The 17,620-nt window shown below is 31.4% G+C and overlaps 2 protein-coding genes across 4 annotated transcripts; one reads left to right on the top strand and one right to left on the bottom strand.

Moving 5' to 3' along the window:
* Window positions 1-317: 317 nt before the first annotated feature.
* Window positions 318-7,125, top strand: LOC114262501 (rho guanine nucleotide exchange factor 8). The gene is made up of 7 exons (XM_028202860.2): window positions 318-888; window positions 1,353-1,469; window positions 1,880-2,034; window positions 2,423-2,497; window positions 5,289-5,555; window positions 6,132-6,452; window positions 6,551-7,125. The coding sequence occupies exons 1-7, from the start codon at window positions 609-611 to the stop codon at window positions 6,986-6,988; spliced, it is 1,653 nt and encodes a 550-aa protein (XP_028058661.2). The 5' UTR covers window positions 318-608; the 3' UTR covers window positions 6,989-7,125.
* Window positions 7,126-9,040: 1,915 nt separating this feature from the next.
* Window positions 9,041-15,815, bottom strand: LOC114262499 (proteinaceous RNase P 1, chloroplastic/mitochondrial). 3 transcript variants are annotated; one of them, XR_014349368.1, is made up of 8 exons: window positions 13,946-15,790; window positions 13,775-13,864; window positions 13,217-13,398; window positions 12,932-13,052; window positions 12,020-12,088; window positions 11,769-11,898; window positions 9,927-10,450; window positions 9,041-9,124 (listed from the first exon to the last, which is right to left on the bottom strand). XR_014349368.1 is itself a non-coding variant. In XM_028202859.2 (8 exons), the coding sequence occupies exons 1-8, from the start codon at window positions 15,722-15,724 to the stop codon at window positions 10,206-10,208; spliced, it is 2,505 nt and encodes an 834-aa protein (XP_028058660.2). In that variant the 5' UTR covers window positions 15,725-15,815; the 3' UTR covers window positions 9,045-10,205. The 3 variants fall into 3 exon arrangements, 2 of the variants coding, with proteins under 2 accessions (XP_028058660.2, XP_028058659.2); XM_028202859.2 differs by having other exon boundaries at window positions 9,045-10,450; window positions 13,946-15,552; window positions 15,664-15,815; XM_028202858.2 differs by having other exon boundaries at window positions 9,045-10,450.
* Window positions 15,816-17,620: the final 1,805 nt, after the last annotated feature.

The following is a 17,620-nucleotide window of genomic DNA, read 5'->3' as shown; positions in this document are numbered from 1 at the left end:
ACTAGGTGAAATTTAGGCATGTTTTATTCATATTTCACCTACCTTTTCTATTTTCCTTTTCAAATTTCTCCTTAAATTCCTCAACCAAACATAACATAAGAGAATGGTGGGTAAATTATACAATATTATTAATCAAACACACGAATATGTGGTGTTACAAATTTATTAGATAATTTTTGCTATCGCGGACTTTTTGCATGGATAGAAAAGTCAAAACCATTAATTTCACAAAACAAATCCAAGAAAAACTCGTTTATTCTTCTCATACTATCCTCATTTTGTCCTAATCAAATATACACCCCACATTCTATTGCTCAAAAAAAGCAAATTCCAAAAACTACTCAGACAACCAACCTCCTTTCCTTCAGCTCAAGAAATCCAAAAAAAAAAAAAACCCTTTTCCATATAATCTCTAGCCTCTCATTTTGGAGAACGATTTTTCTTCAATTTCCTTAATTTCTCTCTTTCAAAACACATTAGATTGAAATTTTCTCTCTCTCTTATAGGCAACTTACCGTTGCTTGTTTTCATACTTCCTTTGTCATATATTCTTGCTATACAATAAACAGTAGTTAATTAAACTACCTTAAAAATCAAATATATGTATAATGGTTAAAGAAGAACAAGCGGTTAAGTCGAGGTCTTTTAGCTTTAAGAGGATTTTTGAGATCCCAGGACGACAGGTGCATAGTTTAATCTTCGATGGTACAAATGGTGGAGAAAGCGTTGAGGAGAAACAACTTGGGAGTCAAGGCTCGAAACCTACAACATTGGAACCGATAGGATCTCTATTTAATCGATCAATCGACAAAAGTCCAAGTTCGGCCTCAAGCAAAGAGGTGGTGGCCAAAGGAGGAAGTCACCTCAACAAAGACCGGCAACCTTCAGGTATATATAACCTTAATCCTTTTTTATTGATGTAATTTCATAGTACTACTTGTATTGTTCAATTCATCAATATCTTTTATTCTATTGATTAAAAAAACCATCCTTGTATACATAATCCACATAATTCAAATTGTATTATTTCAACATATGTATCGACATTGTTCATGCTATTTCATTCAATGTATCGATCCATTTACCCAGTAATCTTGAAAAACCATATACATGTTCATACTTCAATGAGAAACCAACATTTGCACACATTTTGTTGTTGAACCATTTTACAGAACGAAAATTTCATCAAAAAATTTGTTACCAAAAGCACAAATTTGATGGGCCCACCTCACTTTAAAAAAAAAAAAAAAAAAAAAAAAGAACTTTTCCTTGTCACCAGACTTTGCCTTTCTTGATTAGCGGGTTTATGATTTGTACTTAAAATCTTTCATTGTTTTCTATGTCTGGTTTAGATATGGAGTTCATGAAGGAAAGGTTTGCTAAGCTGCTTTTGGGAGAAGACATGTCAGGTGGTGGGAAAGGTGTTTCATCAGCTTTGGCTTTGTCAAATGCCATTACAAATCTTGCAGGTAATTAAGTTTGTTTTCTATTCCTTATATTTAAATGTTTTATTTTCATAAGGATCTAGAATGGTTTCTTTCTTGTTGAAGAATGACAAATATGAATTATAATTGAATCCCATATGAAAGTATTTCAGGCATGTTTTATGTCTCCAAAGTCATCAATTATTTATTGCACATCTACACATGTTTGGTGTAATGTTTTGACAGTCAAAAATTGGCATTGAAAAAGCTAAAAAAACATTTATCTATCAACTTCCCAATAATTAGCTTTTTTAAATTTTCTAAATATTGTTGTATCAGCTGTAAGCCATAGTTGTGTCAAATATATTTTGAAATAGATTTTCTATATATATAATCAGTTTTAATAAGTTACACCAAATAGGCTTATTTTCTCTTGGTTTTGTAATATGTTTCAGCTTCTGTTTTTGGAGAACAAAGGAAATTAGAGCCAATGTCTGCAGATAGGAAAGCAAGGTGGAAAAAGGAAATAGATTGGCTTTTATCTGTGACTGATTATATTGTTGAATTAGTTCCTTCCCAGCAAAAATCCAAGGATGGAACAAGTATGGAGGTGAAATCTCTCTCTCTCATTAAAATTTTACCATAGCATATTCTTTAGGGGAAAGTGTTTGAGTGTGCAAGGTATATATCATATGCACTTACGTAAATTCTAACAAATATACATAAATTACTTTACAAAATCACGTAAATTCTCATAAATATACGTAAATTGTGATTTTTCAAATTTTTATGGGTTAATTTACGTATGTTTGTGAAAATTACGCAATTTTATGAAGTAACTTACGAATGTTTGGGAAAACTTACGCAAATATATATGGTATACACTTGGATACTTAAGAATTGCTATTCTTTAATGCTAGTTCATAATTTGACTTTCTTTCTCTCTCATCAAAATTCTACCATATCATATTCTTTGATACTAGTTCATAACTTGACAGATAATGTTAACACAACAAAGAAGAGACCTGCTAATGAATATCCCAGCCTTGCGCAAGCTCGATACAATGCTCCTTGTAAGAACTACCAACACTTGCTTTTGGTATCTTTCATGTTGTGAGGTGTCTCGCATTTTCCTTATAGAGTTAGATTTATTGAAAAGGGCCTTCTATGAACAACTAGAAGTAGATGTAGCCCAACCAATTTTACAGTCGAGGTGAGAATAGCAAATTATATTATTATTATTATGTCCAGAAGGCAGTACCTTTAGGATTTATCCTCAGAAGTTAAATTGGGAAAAGTTAACCGATTCACTTAAACCGTTGGATTTCTACTTGAGTAGTAAGAGATTCGAATTCTAGTCAGTGAGGAGATAAGCAAACTCTCTTACCAATTAATATGGTCCATTCGTGGTAATTGAGGCCTTTTCATATTTAAACATTAATTTAATTAGGGTAAATTATACTTTTTACCCTTATATTATACAAAATTTCACTATAATTCTTATTGTTTCAATTTGAACAATTTAGTCTCTGTATTTTAAATCCAATTTTAATTTGGTCATTCCATCTAAATTTTTGTTAATTTTTCCTACGTATACACCTCAAAAGACTGACAAGTCTCCCAAAATAGTTTTGGCCTTCAATTTGAATGGAATGACTAAATTGAAACAAAACTTCAAGTGTAGAGACCAAATTATTCAGTTTAAACTAATAGGGACTAAAGTAAAATTCGAATCAAATTACAGGGTTAAAAGTGTAATTTTAACATTTAATTAATAATTATTCTTTCAAATTGTAATTTTTTTTCATTGAAGTTTCAATTTTCTAACATGTTCAATATGTAAAATTAATTTTTTAAATTCAATTAAAAATTTTATTTTGTCAATTAATAATATCGTGAATTCCCTTAATCTTTATGGTCACATATTTGAGCTTGAAAAGATTTATCAATTTTAACTTTGAAAACTACTTTCTATAGAAACAATTGTTATAGATGTTGTCAATATATTGCACGCAACGGAGTGTTCTTGTTTTTTATTTGCATATTTTGTTTTAGAACTTTTAATTTTGAAAATAAATCTAATCATCCATATCAATAAAACGTCCCTTGGAGATTTAAGGAATTTTTTTTTTGAATTCAATTTTTTAGAAATTGAGTTTTTTTATTTTTTTTGTTTTTAGTGAATATTTTTAAAATTTTAAATAATTTTTTTACTTTTTTAGATTTACCTTATTTAGATGTATCTAAAAAGTAAAATATTTTAAAAAATTAATAAATATACAAGAATACAAAAAATGTATTGAATTCTAGTTTTCTTGTCTTTTTTTTCTTCTTTTTTTTTTTTGTATTTAGTGAATTTTTTGAAGATTTTTTTTTCACAAATAGTGTACAATTTAAGTATATTAATGTTAGGTGTATCCAAAAATTTTAAAAAATTATTTAGAATCCTAAAAATAAGAATCAAACAAGCTGAATAATTTCATTTTTTCAAAAAATTAAATAGAAAACCAAAAATTTCTTCCTACATTTGAAATTTTTCAAAACTTCTTTCCATTGAAGCAGTAGCTTGATCAACTTCATATGAGAAATAATTAATTCTAAAAGATTTTTAAAAAGCCGAGACAATATAGCCAGCTGACTTGTCTATTACACAATCTGAAAAATGAGTGAGAGTACTAATTAGTGCTACTACTAATGATGTGGCAGTGGATCTCACCATAAATGATTTGATATTTTGGCCTTGGTGTTGTATTTTTTTTTTTTTTTATTGAGTGTCATGTCATTAGTGATCTTTTTAGAGTTTTAAAATTAGTGGTCTCTATCATTTTGTACACAATCCTTTGTGGACTCGCATGCATGGGTCCCTCTCTTGGTTTCAGCACCAGTGTACTCCAATTTATTGAGAAAAATGAGACCGTTAGGCCAAAAATGTTAAGCAATGTCTCTCTTCTATGTCGTTGTTGCATAACATTTTTCGATAGAAAGGACTATTGTTATATTTATATGCTATTTATTTATTATAAGAAAAAAAAAAACCTTAGGATTTGCTTTTAGTAACAATTTAAATCTTATTTAATTATTTTAATTTAAATTCTGAACTTTTAAAATGGTATCAATTATAACCATTTGTTAGTTATAATTAATAGAATATAGACAATTTAAACAATTTAATTATTTTTTTGTTGGTGGTATTGGACGACGATAGTGGATATGAATTGAGGAAGGAATGAGAGAGCCCCTCAATTCAAAGTCACCTCTTCTAAGAGTTCAACTATCAAATAAAAACCCACTAATACATACATAAATAACCATTTTTTTAGTCATTTTTATTTTGTACAATGTGAAAAAGTATTTACACAATGCATTTTATTTTATTTGTCTCTATTTTTATTTGCATATTTTATGAATTTTTTTAATTTTTATGATTGTAGAAGTAAATCTTTTAATGTAGCATACAAATATTGTCTTCGTTAATAATAAAATAATTAAAATTTTATTACCAATTTTAAATGCATATTACTTAGCCTACTCATTATAAAATTTATGCGTCCGCCACTAGATGGTGGTGAGTTGGGAAAGAGGAGTGTAGAAGAGAAAATAAATGGAGTGATAATATTGGATTTGAGAAGAGGACGGCAAAGATGAGAGGTGACTGTCAACAGTAATGGAAAAAAAAAAAAAGTAGTTAAATTGTTTAAACTAGTAACTTTTTGTTGGTTAGAATCGATACCATTTTAAAAGTTCAAAACTTAAATTGAAACAATAAAAAAAATTAGGGTTTTATTTGTTACTAAGATCAAAACTTAAGATATATTTGGATAATATCTTTTTTTTAAATCATCCTAATCATAAGATAATGAATAGGATTGCCTAGATAACTTCAAAGACCAGGATGAATTCTGGTATGTCTCAAGAGATTCTGATGAAGGTGAGAAAGGCAGCCAGAGAGATGACAAATGGTGGCTACCTACAGTTAAAGTCCCCCCTGATGGGCTATCAGATGCATCTCGAAAATGGATGCAATTCCAGAAGGAATCTGTAAACCAAGTTCTCAAAGCATCAATGGCCATCAATGCTCAAATACTCTCCGAAATGGAGATCCCTGACAACTACATTGAATCCCTCCCTAAGGTAAAAAAGAAGAAAATGTTTCACATTAACTAGTCATAAGACTGAGAAAATTTCATTTTATCTGTCAAACTATTTTTAAAATATCAGCTAGATCCTTATCCTTTTAATTATATTAATTTTAGCCTGAACTAATCAAATTGGAATCAATTTGACCTGTACCTTTACCTGCCATCTACAATTAGACGAAATCTGTTGACTTAATCTATCCCTTCAAACTCTTCTTAGGGAGGAAAATGACGTGTTTCTCACCCATGTATAACAATCCTACTCATCAGAAATAGCCACAAGTGTGGGATATAATAGGGTTATAATATATAGGAGAGAAACACTTCATTTTCTTTCCAAAGAAAAATTTGAGGAGTCGAGTCAACAAATTTTGTTTGAGTGTGAATAAGAGGTGACGGTAGGGGTCAAATTGATCCCAATTCAAGTAGTTCAAGTGTAAACTTGATATAATTAAAAGAACAGTGGTCTAATTAATTTTTGAGAGATAGTTTGAGAGGTAAAATGAAATTTTCTTTGAAGACATTAGCAATAAATTTTGGATGATTTCCTTATCTTTTTCTTATTTGATAGAATGGTAGATCAAGCCTTGGTGATTCAATTTATAAAAGCATTACAGTGGAATTTTTTGATCCCGCTGACTTCCTTTCAACCATGGACATGTCAACTGAGCACAAAGTTCTTGACCTAAAGAACCGAATTGAGGCTTCTATTGTGATTTGGAAAAGGAAGATGCACCATAAGAATGAAAAGTCTTCTTGGGGTTCAGCTATCAGTTTGGAGAAGAGGGAACTATTTGAAGAGAGAGCAGAGACCATCTTGCTCCTACTTAAACAACAGTTCCCCGGGCTTCCTCAATCCTCGCTTGATATAAGTAAAATTCAATATAACCGAGTAAGAACAATCTAACACTGCAATTGTCATCTCTTTTTTCTCTTAATTAAAGTAATAACAAAACTCTTTTTTTTTTCTTATGCATTTTCCAATTATAGGATGTTGGATATTCTATTCTAGAGTGCTATTCAAGAGTACTGGAAAGCTTGGCGAACACTGTCATGTCTCGTATTGAAGATGTCTTATATGCAGACTCTCTTACTCAAAATCCATCATTGGCATTATCGAAAAGGAAGCTCTCAATGGATTCATTGCCGGTAGAAGGACCAGGGAGTTCCCCGAGCTCTGAAGATATGGAGAAACTAAATAGTATTACAGATACACCAAATTCAATGACATTATCCGATTTCATGGGTTGGAATTTGGATCAAGGAGAGACAGAGATTAAAAAGAATTACTCAATGGGCAACTTACAATGCTTGAAGGAAGAAAATGAGAAGTTGAGCAAACCTCCAAACATTGTTACTAACAAAAAAATTTCATACATTGATAAGCTTGAAGCCTTGGGTGGTCTAAGAAGTCCAACACGCTTTTAATTGTACAAATTTTAGAAGCAGAAAAAAGAGGGAAAACCAAAACAAAACAAAACAAAACGAAACACAAGTGAGGGAGCGACAGTTAAACAAGAAAAAAGAAAATTAAAAAAGATGTTTAGCATCATTTATCAGATGTAAATATTCAGACCCTCTAAGGAGTCTATGCATTTTGTATTTCTTTTGTTGTTCTTCCATCTTTTTCTGGCTAGAGAAACAATAATGAGTAATTACATTCAAGAAGTCCTTTTAGCCTCCTCTTTCTTTCTTTTTTATTTTTCCTTTTTTATTTTATTTTTTTTGGTTGAAATTTGGCTTTTTTAATATGTGTGTTTTGACATTTTATTTCTTTCCTTTTTGTAGTTTGGTTCAATTAGGGCAAATCACTTTCCACCCTTATATATTATATCCAATCTCACATTCTACCCTAAGCTTAATCCCCAAACTTAGAGTCTGGACTCATTTCTATACTCATTTCAAAATTTAGTGGAGAATTGCCATAAAATCGTATTAATTACGTTTTGTATGCTTACACTTTTATTAAAATTTCACTTTAATCCGTAATTAACACTTAGTATTCCTATACTTTTAGCAAAATCATACCCATTCATTTTAATCCATCCTTCAATTTTCAAAACAACATTATAAGACTTGGCCTATTTACAACTTGACTTAAAATCTTGAGATTAATTGAAACAATTAAAAAATTAGGAAAATAAAATAAGATTAGATGTGAAATATAAAGTAAAGTTTGACCTTTCAATTACGGCAAATCCTATGGTGTGCATCCTATGCATCCTACTATAAAAATGTATAATTTTATTATAAAATTTCGGAACATTAATTAGAAAATGCGTAACCTCACCACAAATTAACGTGTAACAAAATGTCTAAAATTTTGTGATTAATATTACAAAAGTTTGTGATTTGAGTACGATATTTTTTGTTATAGCAATTTATGACGAGATTATATATATTATAGTTTATATTACAAAATTTTATGGTAAAGTTATACATTTTGTAGTAGAATGCATATAGCATTTCCTTTTGTTTTATTCCTAAACGAGGCACATTAATTTAGGAATGCGAAATTCCTATGAGAGATAGCCACCAGTTCAGTAATCTCATTCCACCTTGAGAATTGAATTAGAAATTACATTCATATTCTTTTGAATGCACCCAAACTAGAAATTACATTCATATTCTTGAATGCACACAAACAATGGAATGAAAGAGACTGACATGAGATTCTCATACCTGCTCCTGTCATTCAAAAAGTTTGCATTATGAATTTTGATAACCATTTGAAAAGGAAAATATAAATAAAATATAAGATAAATCATTGCTCTATCTCTCTCAAATTTTCTTTTTTCTTTTTCCTTTTTCTTTATAAATCACTACTGAAATTCATAATTTAAATACAACCTAAATAAGTTAAGGATTTTAAATAGAGAGACAGCTATAATCCCAAATGGATGACTTGTGGACTAGTCCCAGATTTTTTTTTAATGCCCTCAGAAGTCTCAGGTTGTGGTGATTTACATTTCTGCCCATTTGTGTATACTATTAATGTTAATTTATGCAATTTCCATGTTCTCTGTTTCGGTTATGTTTGAAAAAAAGAGTATACTATAGTCATTTTTTAGTTTTGTACACTAGTTTGGGGCCAACCACGTTTGGATCCAAGACGAACGTATCCAACTTCACAAAAATTAGAAAAACGATCAACACCCTGTATTTTGTTCGGAGACTATCTAGGGGGTTTCATCGAACAACATTTCTCTGATCTCGGTGGATGTTCCACACTCGATTTTGCCACAGATGCACCATCTCCATTGGCAATTCTTCGTCCAAATCTTCTTCCAAATGTGGCAACCCCATCTTCAAGATTCAATATAATATTTTCAGAAACCATACCTGCGAGGTTTTAGGGTTTTCCGAATTTGGGCCACATCAATTTTGGTTGTCTCCATTGCGCAATTTTACATTCAAATCTGCCTCCAAATGTGGCGACCACATCTTCAGGTTTCAATGTAATATTCGGAAAATCAAATATACTAAACGTGAACATAACATCAACCATAAAGACAACGTTGTTAATACTGTAAGAACATAATAACATGATGTTGTCCTCCATTCCTACAACGAACTAGAACAACTATGTGATTAAATCCGAGAAAAATGCAATCATTAAGACCAAAAAGGTACACAGCAACACAATGAAACCCCCCCCCCCCCCCCCCAAGTTTAAATATACACTATAAATTCAAATAACCACATCATAAAACAGTGACCAATACCAACATTGCTTAAAACACACCAAAAATCTATTGTTCTTTCTTTCAGCTCAGCGAAAGTTATAATTCAGAGAGACAAACAATGTGAAAATGATATGGATCAGAACCTCCTTGAGCATCTAAAGAAAGATTGCATGTCAAAAAGTCAAAATTACACAAATATTTCAGTACAAAGTTAAGAACCATCATAGAAGCTAAAAATGGATATATAAAATCATATTGCACATAAAAGTATACACAATGAAGGTAGTGGTGGCTTCAGAAATGTTTGTTAGGATACACATTTGTTATTGTTCGAAAATAATTTTTTTAATCAGATTTTTCTTTTTTAGTGATATTTTTAAAAAAATTTCTTCCATTTTTATGGAGATTAAAATTTAAGATATTCACTAGAGATGAGAAAAAGGAAACTTAATTGACAACTAACTTTTTAAGCTGCTTTTCTTTGTTTTTAGTTGACATTTTTTTTTTGCCCTTCACAATTTTAATATTTTATGGTCTTTTAGTCCAACAATCCTTAATCAGCTTACTAAAGGGCAAAAATAAAAGATTAAAAAAACTGCATTTTTTGAAGAAGAGCTTTAAAAAATATATGCATACATTACATATATGAAAAAAATGGAGAAGGAAGCAGAATACTCAACTAAGGTATAGGAAGCCGGCCTTCTTCGCTCCCACCCATGCGTAACTGGGGACAAAGCAGAGCAAATCCCTGACCTTAGACAGCAAAAAGGTTGAATTTTGTCTGCTTAATCCTATCAAAGTAAACTGAACGCCAAGAGAGCAGAACAGGTTCTGCATCTGGAAACCATAAAAGTTTCAACTTGATAATTGTCTTTAGCGACGCTGCAGGGGCTGAAATGAAAGAATATACAAGATCCAGCAAGCGTAATTCAAGCTTCTGAACGTCTTAGCTGTTTACTTTATATGTCAAAATCAATAACACAGCCACCGAGCTTCTCTGCAGCCTCAATATCTGGCAGGATTGTTGGATGCTTTGAGAACATGGTTGTCGACAATATATTTCTGAGGTTCCTGTAAGTTTCTTGAGGCAGGTGTCTAGAGTTGTAGTGGTTGCTTTGATCCATTGGGGTTAGCTTTGACTCAGTTTTGGTTTGAGTATCTGAGCTTGCAAGTCCTTTCTTGTGAAGGACTGGAGATTGTGATTCTGTTTTATAAAAGTGAAATCAAGATAACAATAGATAAAATCAATCTGGGTACATGATAGGATCAATAATTAATTTGTTCTAGCAATTCATAGACATGCAAGCAAGCAAGCCAGCCTGAGGCCCTTAATCAGCATAAAAAGGCAAGCCTGCTAGACAAATATCAAGGAAAATTGTAGAGTAGATATTTAAGTTGTGATATACATCCCCTAATGAGATGTACGTGCATGTATTACCATAATAAACATATATGGATTTGCATATTTTAATCATGTAGTAGCATGGATTTATTTGCAATAGGTTACCAAGCCTAATGCTACTCAACTTAAAATTTCAAATGTCATTAGTGTAACAAAGGAAATGTCATTATGGAGAATAATTTTCGGATGGAAACCATATTATTCTCCATAATTAGCAAATACATGCAAATATTGATATAGACGTTATGGATGCTCTGCACCACGTTGCAAGTGTTATGAGGTGTCTTGCATTTTTACTGTACTATCTGATTTACTACGAGGAACATGAAGGTCAAGGCCCCAAGTTTGGTGGTATTTATTGTATTTTTTGGCTAGTGTTTTCAATCTGAGAGTGTGATAGTATTGTAGAGTGGTTGAGTAGAGAGGTTCAGAGTTCTGTAATCCTCATTGCACATACTAGATTTGATCTCCTCTTTTCCATAGAAGTAGGCACATTGCCGAACCATGTATAACTTGTGTATTGTGCATTTGATTTGCTTCTCTTTACTGTTTTTGTGATTGGAACCATTCAAGCACAACAGTAAGCATGTACCAAAGTAAAAAGGAATTGAGACTGTTTAAATGTATTAGTTTCAGCAAGTTGTTTTTAATGATGCTCTTAAAAGAAAAATATTATTTTCAAACACAAAGAACAACCATGTCTCACAACAACCCCACAATAGTGAATTCTTTAAGGTGGATGCAGGTGGATGCATCAAGAAACCAAAATAGGATCTTTGTAAGAGATTGGATTCATCGCCACTAACAATAGTATACAATGAATAACCACAGTACTCGAACATTTAAAAACAGACCCATTCAACACAGAATCAGGTCATTTCAAACTTGTGTTTGATAGCGTAAACAGAATTGGCATGATATGAGAACAAACATTGGAGAAAAAAATTGATATTTAAGATGTGATTGAATGATTTCGTATGCATGGACACATTCCAAACACTCCCTTAGCAAAATTATGTTCATACCAAGAAGTTGAGTGGAAGAGACCATTTCATATTACCAACCCCAATTTTTAAGGATGGGAATTTTTTGTATTTTTCTAACTGAACTTGATAATTACCTTCACGTTTGGTGGAAGAAACTAGTGTTGCCCCAGCTGAGTTAGCACGCGTAACGCATAACCATGTTCTTTCCCCTTCATAGTCATGCTCGGAAACAATTGGAATATGCCAATGGCCTTTCTCTGATTCCTGTTAAGCATATGTATGGACTCTTTTGTCAGTCTAAAACCCAGAACACACACACACACACACAGTGCTGACATAGAACACAAGAAGTGATTCAAAAATAGCAGGATAGTAGGATACAGACCTGAATTACAACGGAACAAGGAGGCGGCATGTGGAACATTGGACCAGTATCAGAAAAGCGGAAATGAACCTTCCATTAAGAAAGAAACAATACCGCATTAGGAAACTGCTTAAGCAAACATAGTATGAAAACCTTCAGAAAAAGTAAAGTTTTTCTTCTACTTCTTTCCCTTTTAGAGAGCAGTACATATTTTGGACAGAGCATCAGTCAAGAAATATGGCAAACAGTACTAAAGAACATCGACTATTAGTGGGTTTAGCAATTGCTTTTTTAGTAACTTTGTTGTTGACCATTTTTTTTTTTTTGGTCTTTAGTGAACTGTTTTTTCAAAATTACAAAAACAATTTACTTAGGGCCTGTTAGATTAGACAAACCTAAAAAGTTAAAGAAAAATAAAAAGAATTTGAAAAAAAGTGGCTTTTTTGTGTGTGTGTCTATAGTTATTTTTTTTTTTTTTTTTTGGATTTTTCAAACTTCTTTTACTTTTTAGATCCTTCTAGACTAGACTATTCTGGAAAGTAAAACTTTTCACACAAATTATAAATAAACAAATAAAAAAATCACTAGAGACATAAAAAATAAAATAAAATAAAATAATAAAAAAAAGAAGGAAAAAAATGCGACTTTTTGAGCTGTTGTCAGCAAACAGACTATTAATCTAATAATCTGCAAGATTCCTCCCTATGCTTAAAATTGAAGTAATGAAGATGAACCACACCACTGAAACAGAGAGAGTCCTGAAATTACATAATCTTGGAGCTAATCAGTTATTTGATTTTATTTTTAGTGGCAGTCCTGAGTAGTTAAATAAAGCAATTTAGAAATGAAAATATATGGTACCACCAACCTTAGCATCTTCTGAACCTACATCCCCTACTTTATAAAATTTGATTTTTGAAGACAACAACTCACTTGATGCCTTTCTTTCCATTTGGGGAAGAACTCATTCCCCAGAAGTTGAAATAAATGATCTCTCATCTCATCGTTAGTCACGAGTAAGCACTTGAACTTTATAGCTGCATACAACCAGTACCTGAAACACAGGTATAAACCATGGCAATTTAAATGCAGATAAATCATAAAGAATTAAGATCAAGGTCGTACAATCAGAATTGAAACTAAAAATAACTAATTAGACCAACAAAAAAAATGGTGGGGAAAAAGATTATCTGCAGAAATATGAAATGTATATCTCACCAATCATCATTTGATCCAGTAGGTGTCGCATAGAGTGCATCAGCATTCTTCCACTTCTCAACAAGTGCCTTATTTACTGGTTTATTCATATTGTCATCGGTGACACGCCTGTTATGCAACACAATGAGAGGCCACTTCTTTGAAGGAAGCAGTTGACGAATTCCATTCACAACGGCATTTACCTAAAAGGCTCTCCTTGTCAGGACAACAAGACCAATTATCGAAAACAAGGAATAAAAATAAAGGGTCTGCTGGGTATCATTTTCATTTTTTGTATAAAAAAATTCGTGTTTCTTAAATTAAAAACAATAAAAAGTTTGATAAAAAAATAAAAAACCCATTGTTGGCGTAAACAATTTTTTGAAATTCAAAAAAACACTTCTAAGTGTTTCCTTAAAGGGATATTTTTAGAAAGCTTTTGTAAAAACATGCAAAACGAATTTTTGAAGTCAGTTTTAGTTGTGCTGTTTTCAAGAATAGAAAGAGGAAATTGAAAACAATGCCAACTGAGACCAAAATTCTGCACATTTCACCCATATAAGCCATTAAATGACTTGCCTTGGATGGTTTGAATTTCCTTTGGGTGAAGAGCCCAATATTTGCTCCATCTACCACTGCTTCAAACGGTCCGTAGTAGTCAAGCCATTTCTGCAAACAACAAAGTTTCCTTATTTACTTCATCAGACCAACTTATAACAGCTAAATGAGTATTGTAGCAGATTCTCGTACTTGGAATTTCTCGAAGCTTGAATTTTTCTCTCTTTGTGTAGCTAAAGATGCAACTGATTCAGCAAACTTTTCGGTTTCTATAGGATCAAGGTCAATCGTTGCCAATTTTTCACCACAGCACTTGCACAAGCCATCATCCCCAACAAACGTGCGTGTGACGTTCCATTTCCCTTTACCCAACCAACCTTGCCCATGCCAGCCTCCACCGCCATTTGCAATTGCTTCCCTTACTAATCTTTTATCCCAATTTCTTTTCCCTACTTTTGAAGCTACTTTGCTCTTGAACCATTTTCCGAGTAAATCAGCAGTAGATGGTGAGACCTGCCTTACACCGGTTCTATGTTTATGTAACAAATAATAAACCTTGTCACTTCTACCCGCTTCTATACTTAATCTTAAGAGTGCCTCCAGTTCAGGCTCTTCTGGATTGACACCATGCTCCAACATGTGTTCTTCAACAGCAAACGCTTTGTCAATATCTCCACAATTGCAAAAGACCGACAGAGCAGGACCATATGACCTCAATCTAGGGTTTATCCCCAATGCCATCATTTGCTTTACCATATCAAATGCCATGTCACCATCACCCATCGCAAGAGCCATTCTAGCAACAGATGTCAAGCTTGCTTCATTCATTGGGACCTTTTCCAAACACATTTTCTTATAAATTTCAAATCCTCTCTGGATTGCATACTTCTTGAAATCTTCACTCACCCGAATTTCATAATTTTCCAGGTTGTTACCATCTTTGATAGTTTTTAAATCATAATCACCATTTAGATGAATCCTCCCATCTATAACTTCAGGATTTGCTTTTGCAACTCCATTGGTGTCATTTCCTACTTCGCTTTGAAACCCATTAGAATCCAACTCTACTCTATCCAAATTTATAGAATGATGGTCAATGGATTCAACCAACAACCCATCATCTGATATTGAAATATTTGATTCAGCATTACGAAAATTGGCCTTACAAACCTCCCCAACTTCATCCAAATCTTCGGAATTCACAGTACTCAAACTCCGACTGCCACTCCCGCTCTTCGCAGGACGAACAACACCGGTAGCTGCAGAAGAACAAAGATACAAGAGTACAGTATAATGGTACTGTCCCATCTGGATACCTTCTCTCTCAGCCAAATCAAACAGTTTAAGTGCACTCAAGAAATCCCCTTTCTTGGAGCACATATCCAACGCAATCCTCAATCTAAACCCCGGCGAATCGACCTTACTTTTCTTGGCCCCCTTTGCCATCTTCTCCACCCTCTTCTTCTTATCAAAACCCTTCTTGGAATACTTATCCTCCTTTTCATTAACTAATATACCTTCAATAGTTTCTGTCAATTTTCGCACTAAATTTTCATCTTTAGAGCTCATAGAAGAAAACCCAGAACCCATTTCTCTCCTTTTCCTAGAGTCCATTCTCTCCCCTGTGTGTGCGCTCTTTTCAAAATTTTCATTCTTTTTCCTAGGCTTTTTGCATACCCATTTGTTCTTAAGCCTAGAATGAGAAAACCCAGAAACAGTTTGTTTATCTGTTGTATGATTCATGAGTTTATTTGAGAGTTCTTGTTCTGTGCTAGATAACTTGGTAGCGTGTGCTTTAACTACAAGAAGTGGTGAGAAACATAGTTGGAGTAAGTGTTTGGGATGTGAGAAAGTGAGGAGATGAGATGGAAAATGGAAATTGAAGGAATTAAGAGTCCATGGACACTTACAGAGATTGAATGAGTAGAGTTGCTTCTGATGCTGCAAAGGGCTGGAGGTGAAGAAGGCCATGTGTGGCCGTTAGATAAACTATCTCTATCGTGTCGGAATGGGCATAATATAATAAGCCCGGGGCAGCTTCCATTTGCACACTTTATTTATTTTTGTTTAATTCACATTACTTTGTCCAACTGAAAATAAAATAAAATAAAATAAAAAATTAAGAACTTGTTTGGCGGGAGTGGTTTATAAATTAATATATGATGCGAAGAAAAGTGAGCTATTTGGGATTTAATTGTGTAACTTGTTTACAAAATAATTTGTAAATATTAGAGTGAAATGAAACAATCTTTTAACCACTCCCTTTTGACCCCCCTTCTTTATTTTTTTTACTAAAATGTAATAGGTAAACTTTGCATGTGTTTGGGAAGGCAGTTTGAGGCTAAATTAGCCAGGACAAAAGTGACTAATTCAACCACATGGAGACAAAAGCATGGCAGGAGCTTGGCAACAATCATTTCACAGGTAAATTTACGAAACTGTCCCCACATGAAAGAGGGGCTAATTCAGCCTCAGCATCAGAAATATTCAAAGTAAAAAAAAAAAAAAACTTTTTTCCAAAAAACATCTTTTCCCAGAAAAAACAAAGAAAGTTGAAAAAAAAATTAAAAACATTTTTTTTGTTTTTTGTTAAAATATTTTATAAAAATAAATTCAAACTCTATTTTATAAAAATATTTTTAAAATATTTTAATTTTTTTGTTATGTATTTAGTTATGATTTGAGTGTAGAGTTGTGAGAGTAGTATGGAGTTTCGAGTTATGTGTTTGGTTATGAGTTCTAAAAATAATTTATTAATTGAGTTTTATTTTATGTGTTTGGTTACGATTTGAGTGTAGAGTTGTTTTTAAATTTAAAATATTAATATTTTAAATTATTTAAATTTTTTGAATATTTAAATTATTTACATTTTTTTGTTAAAATATTTTTTTAAATATTTAAATTATTTAAATTTTTACGATTTAAATTTTTTGAATATTTATTTTAAATTTTTGCTTATTAAATTATTTAGATTATTTAGATTATTTAAATATTTAAAATAAAATTAAAATTAAAATTAAAATTAAAATTAAAATTAAAATTAAAATTAAATTTAAATTAAATTATTTAAAATACATAGGACAATAAAATAAAATCTCACTTTTTATCATTTCACAGAAAATGAAAAATAAAATAAAAATAAAAATAAAAAACACATGAAAAAACCATTTGCAAAAAAAAAATTAAAATACATAAATTATTTAAAAAAAATACGCCTCATTCAAAAATATTTAAAAAATTACAAAAACGTAAATTCAAAAAAAAAAGAACGACAAAAATACGTCTCATCCAAAAAGATTAAAAAAAAAAAAACAAAAATTACCATTTGCCATGTAATTTACAAATAAATAAACCCATTTTTGAAATATAAAAACAAATTAATGTGTACGAATTAAAAAATAACAAAAACGTAAATTAAAAAAAAAATAACGAGAAAAATACGCCTCATTAAAAAATATTTTTTAAAAAAATATAAAAACATAAATTACCATTCACGACGTAATTTAAAAGTAAATAAAACACATGAAAACTCATTTTTGAAAAATAAAAAAAAAAGTTATTGTATGCCAATAAAAATAAAAAAGATTAAAAAAAATACGCCAAATCCAAACACAAAATAAAAAAAAAATTAAATAAAATACGCGAAATCCAAACCCAAAATAAAAAAATAAAAAATTAAGCAGAATACACCAAATCCAAATCAAAAAAAAAATTTAAGGAAAATACGCCAAATCCAAACCAAAAAAAAAAAAAATTTAAGGAAAATACGCCAAATCCAAAAAAAAAAAAAAAAAAAAAATTTCAAACAATTTCGGTCCTGTACGGTCCTGTACATGGCGCTGACGTAGAGGACCATTTGAGTGTGAG

This window comes from Camellia sinensis, chromosome 13 (assembly GCF_055761805.1).
Source record: "Camellia sinensis isolate YWXY chromosome 13, ASM5576180v1, whole genome shotgun sequence".
Taxonomy (NCBI): Eukaryota; Viridiplantae; Streptophyta; class Magnoliopsida; order Ericales; family Theaceae; genus Camellia; species Camellia sinensis.
Note: the sequence above shows the minus strand (reverse complement) of the source record. Positions and strands in the feature narration are given on the sequence as shown.

Coding starts and splice junctions, on each gene's coding strand:
- LOC114262499 (XM_028202858.2), bottom strand. CDS start 15,724: ATGGCCTTCTTCACCTCCAGCCCTTTGCAGCATCAGAAGCAACTCTAC. Junction 13,053..13,216: donor ACTGGATCAAATGATGATTG/GTGAGATATACA, acceptor CCTGTGTTTCAG/GTACTGGTTGTATGCAGCTA. Junction 11,899..12,019: donor CTTGTTCCGTTGTAATTCAG/GTCTGTATCCTA, acceptor TATGCTTAACAG/GAATCAGAGAAAGGCCATTG.
- LOC114262501 (XM_028202860.2), top strand. CDS start 609: ATGGTTAAAGAAGAACAAGCGGTTAAGTCGAGGTCTTTTAGCTTTAAG. Junction 1,470..1,879: donor TGCCATTACAAATCTTGCAG/GTAATTAAGTTT, acceptor AATATGTTTCAG/CTTCTGTTTTTGGAGAACAA. Junction 6,453..6,550: donor GTAAAATTCAATATAACCGA/GTAAGAACAATC, acceptor TTCCAATTATAG/GATGTTGGATATTCTATTCT.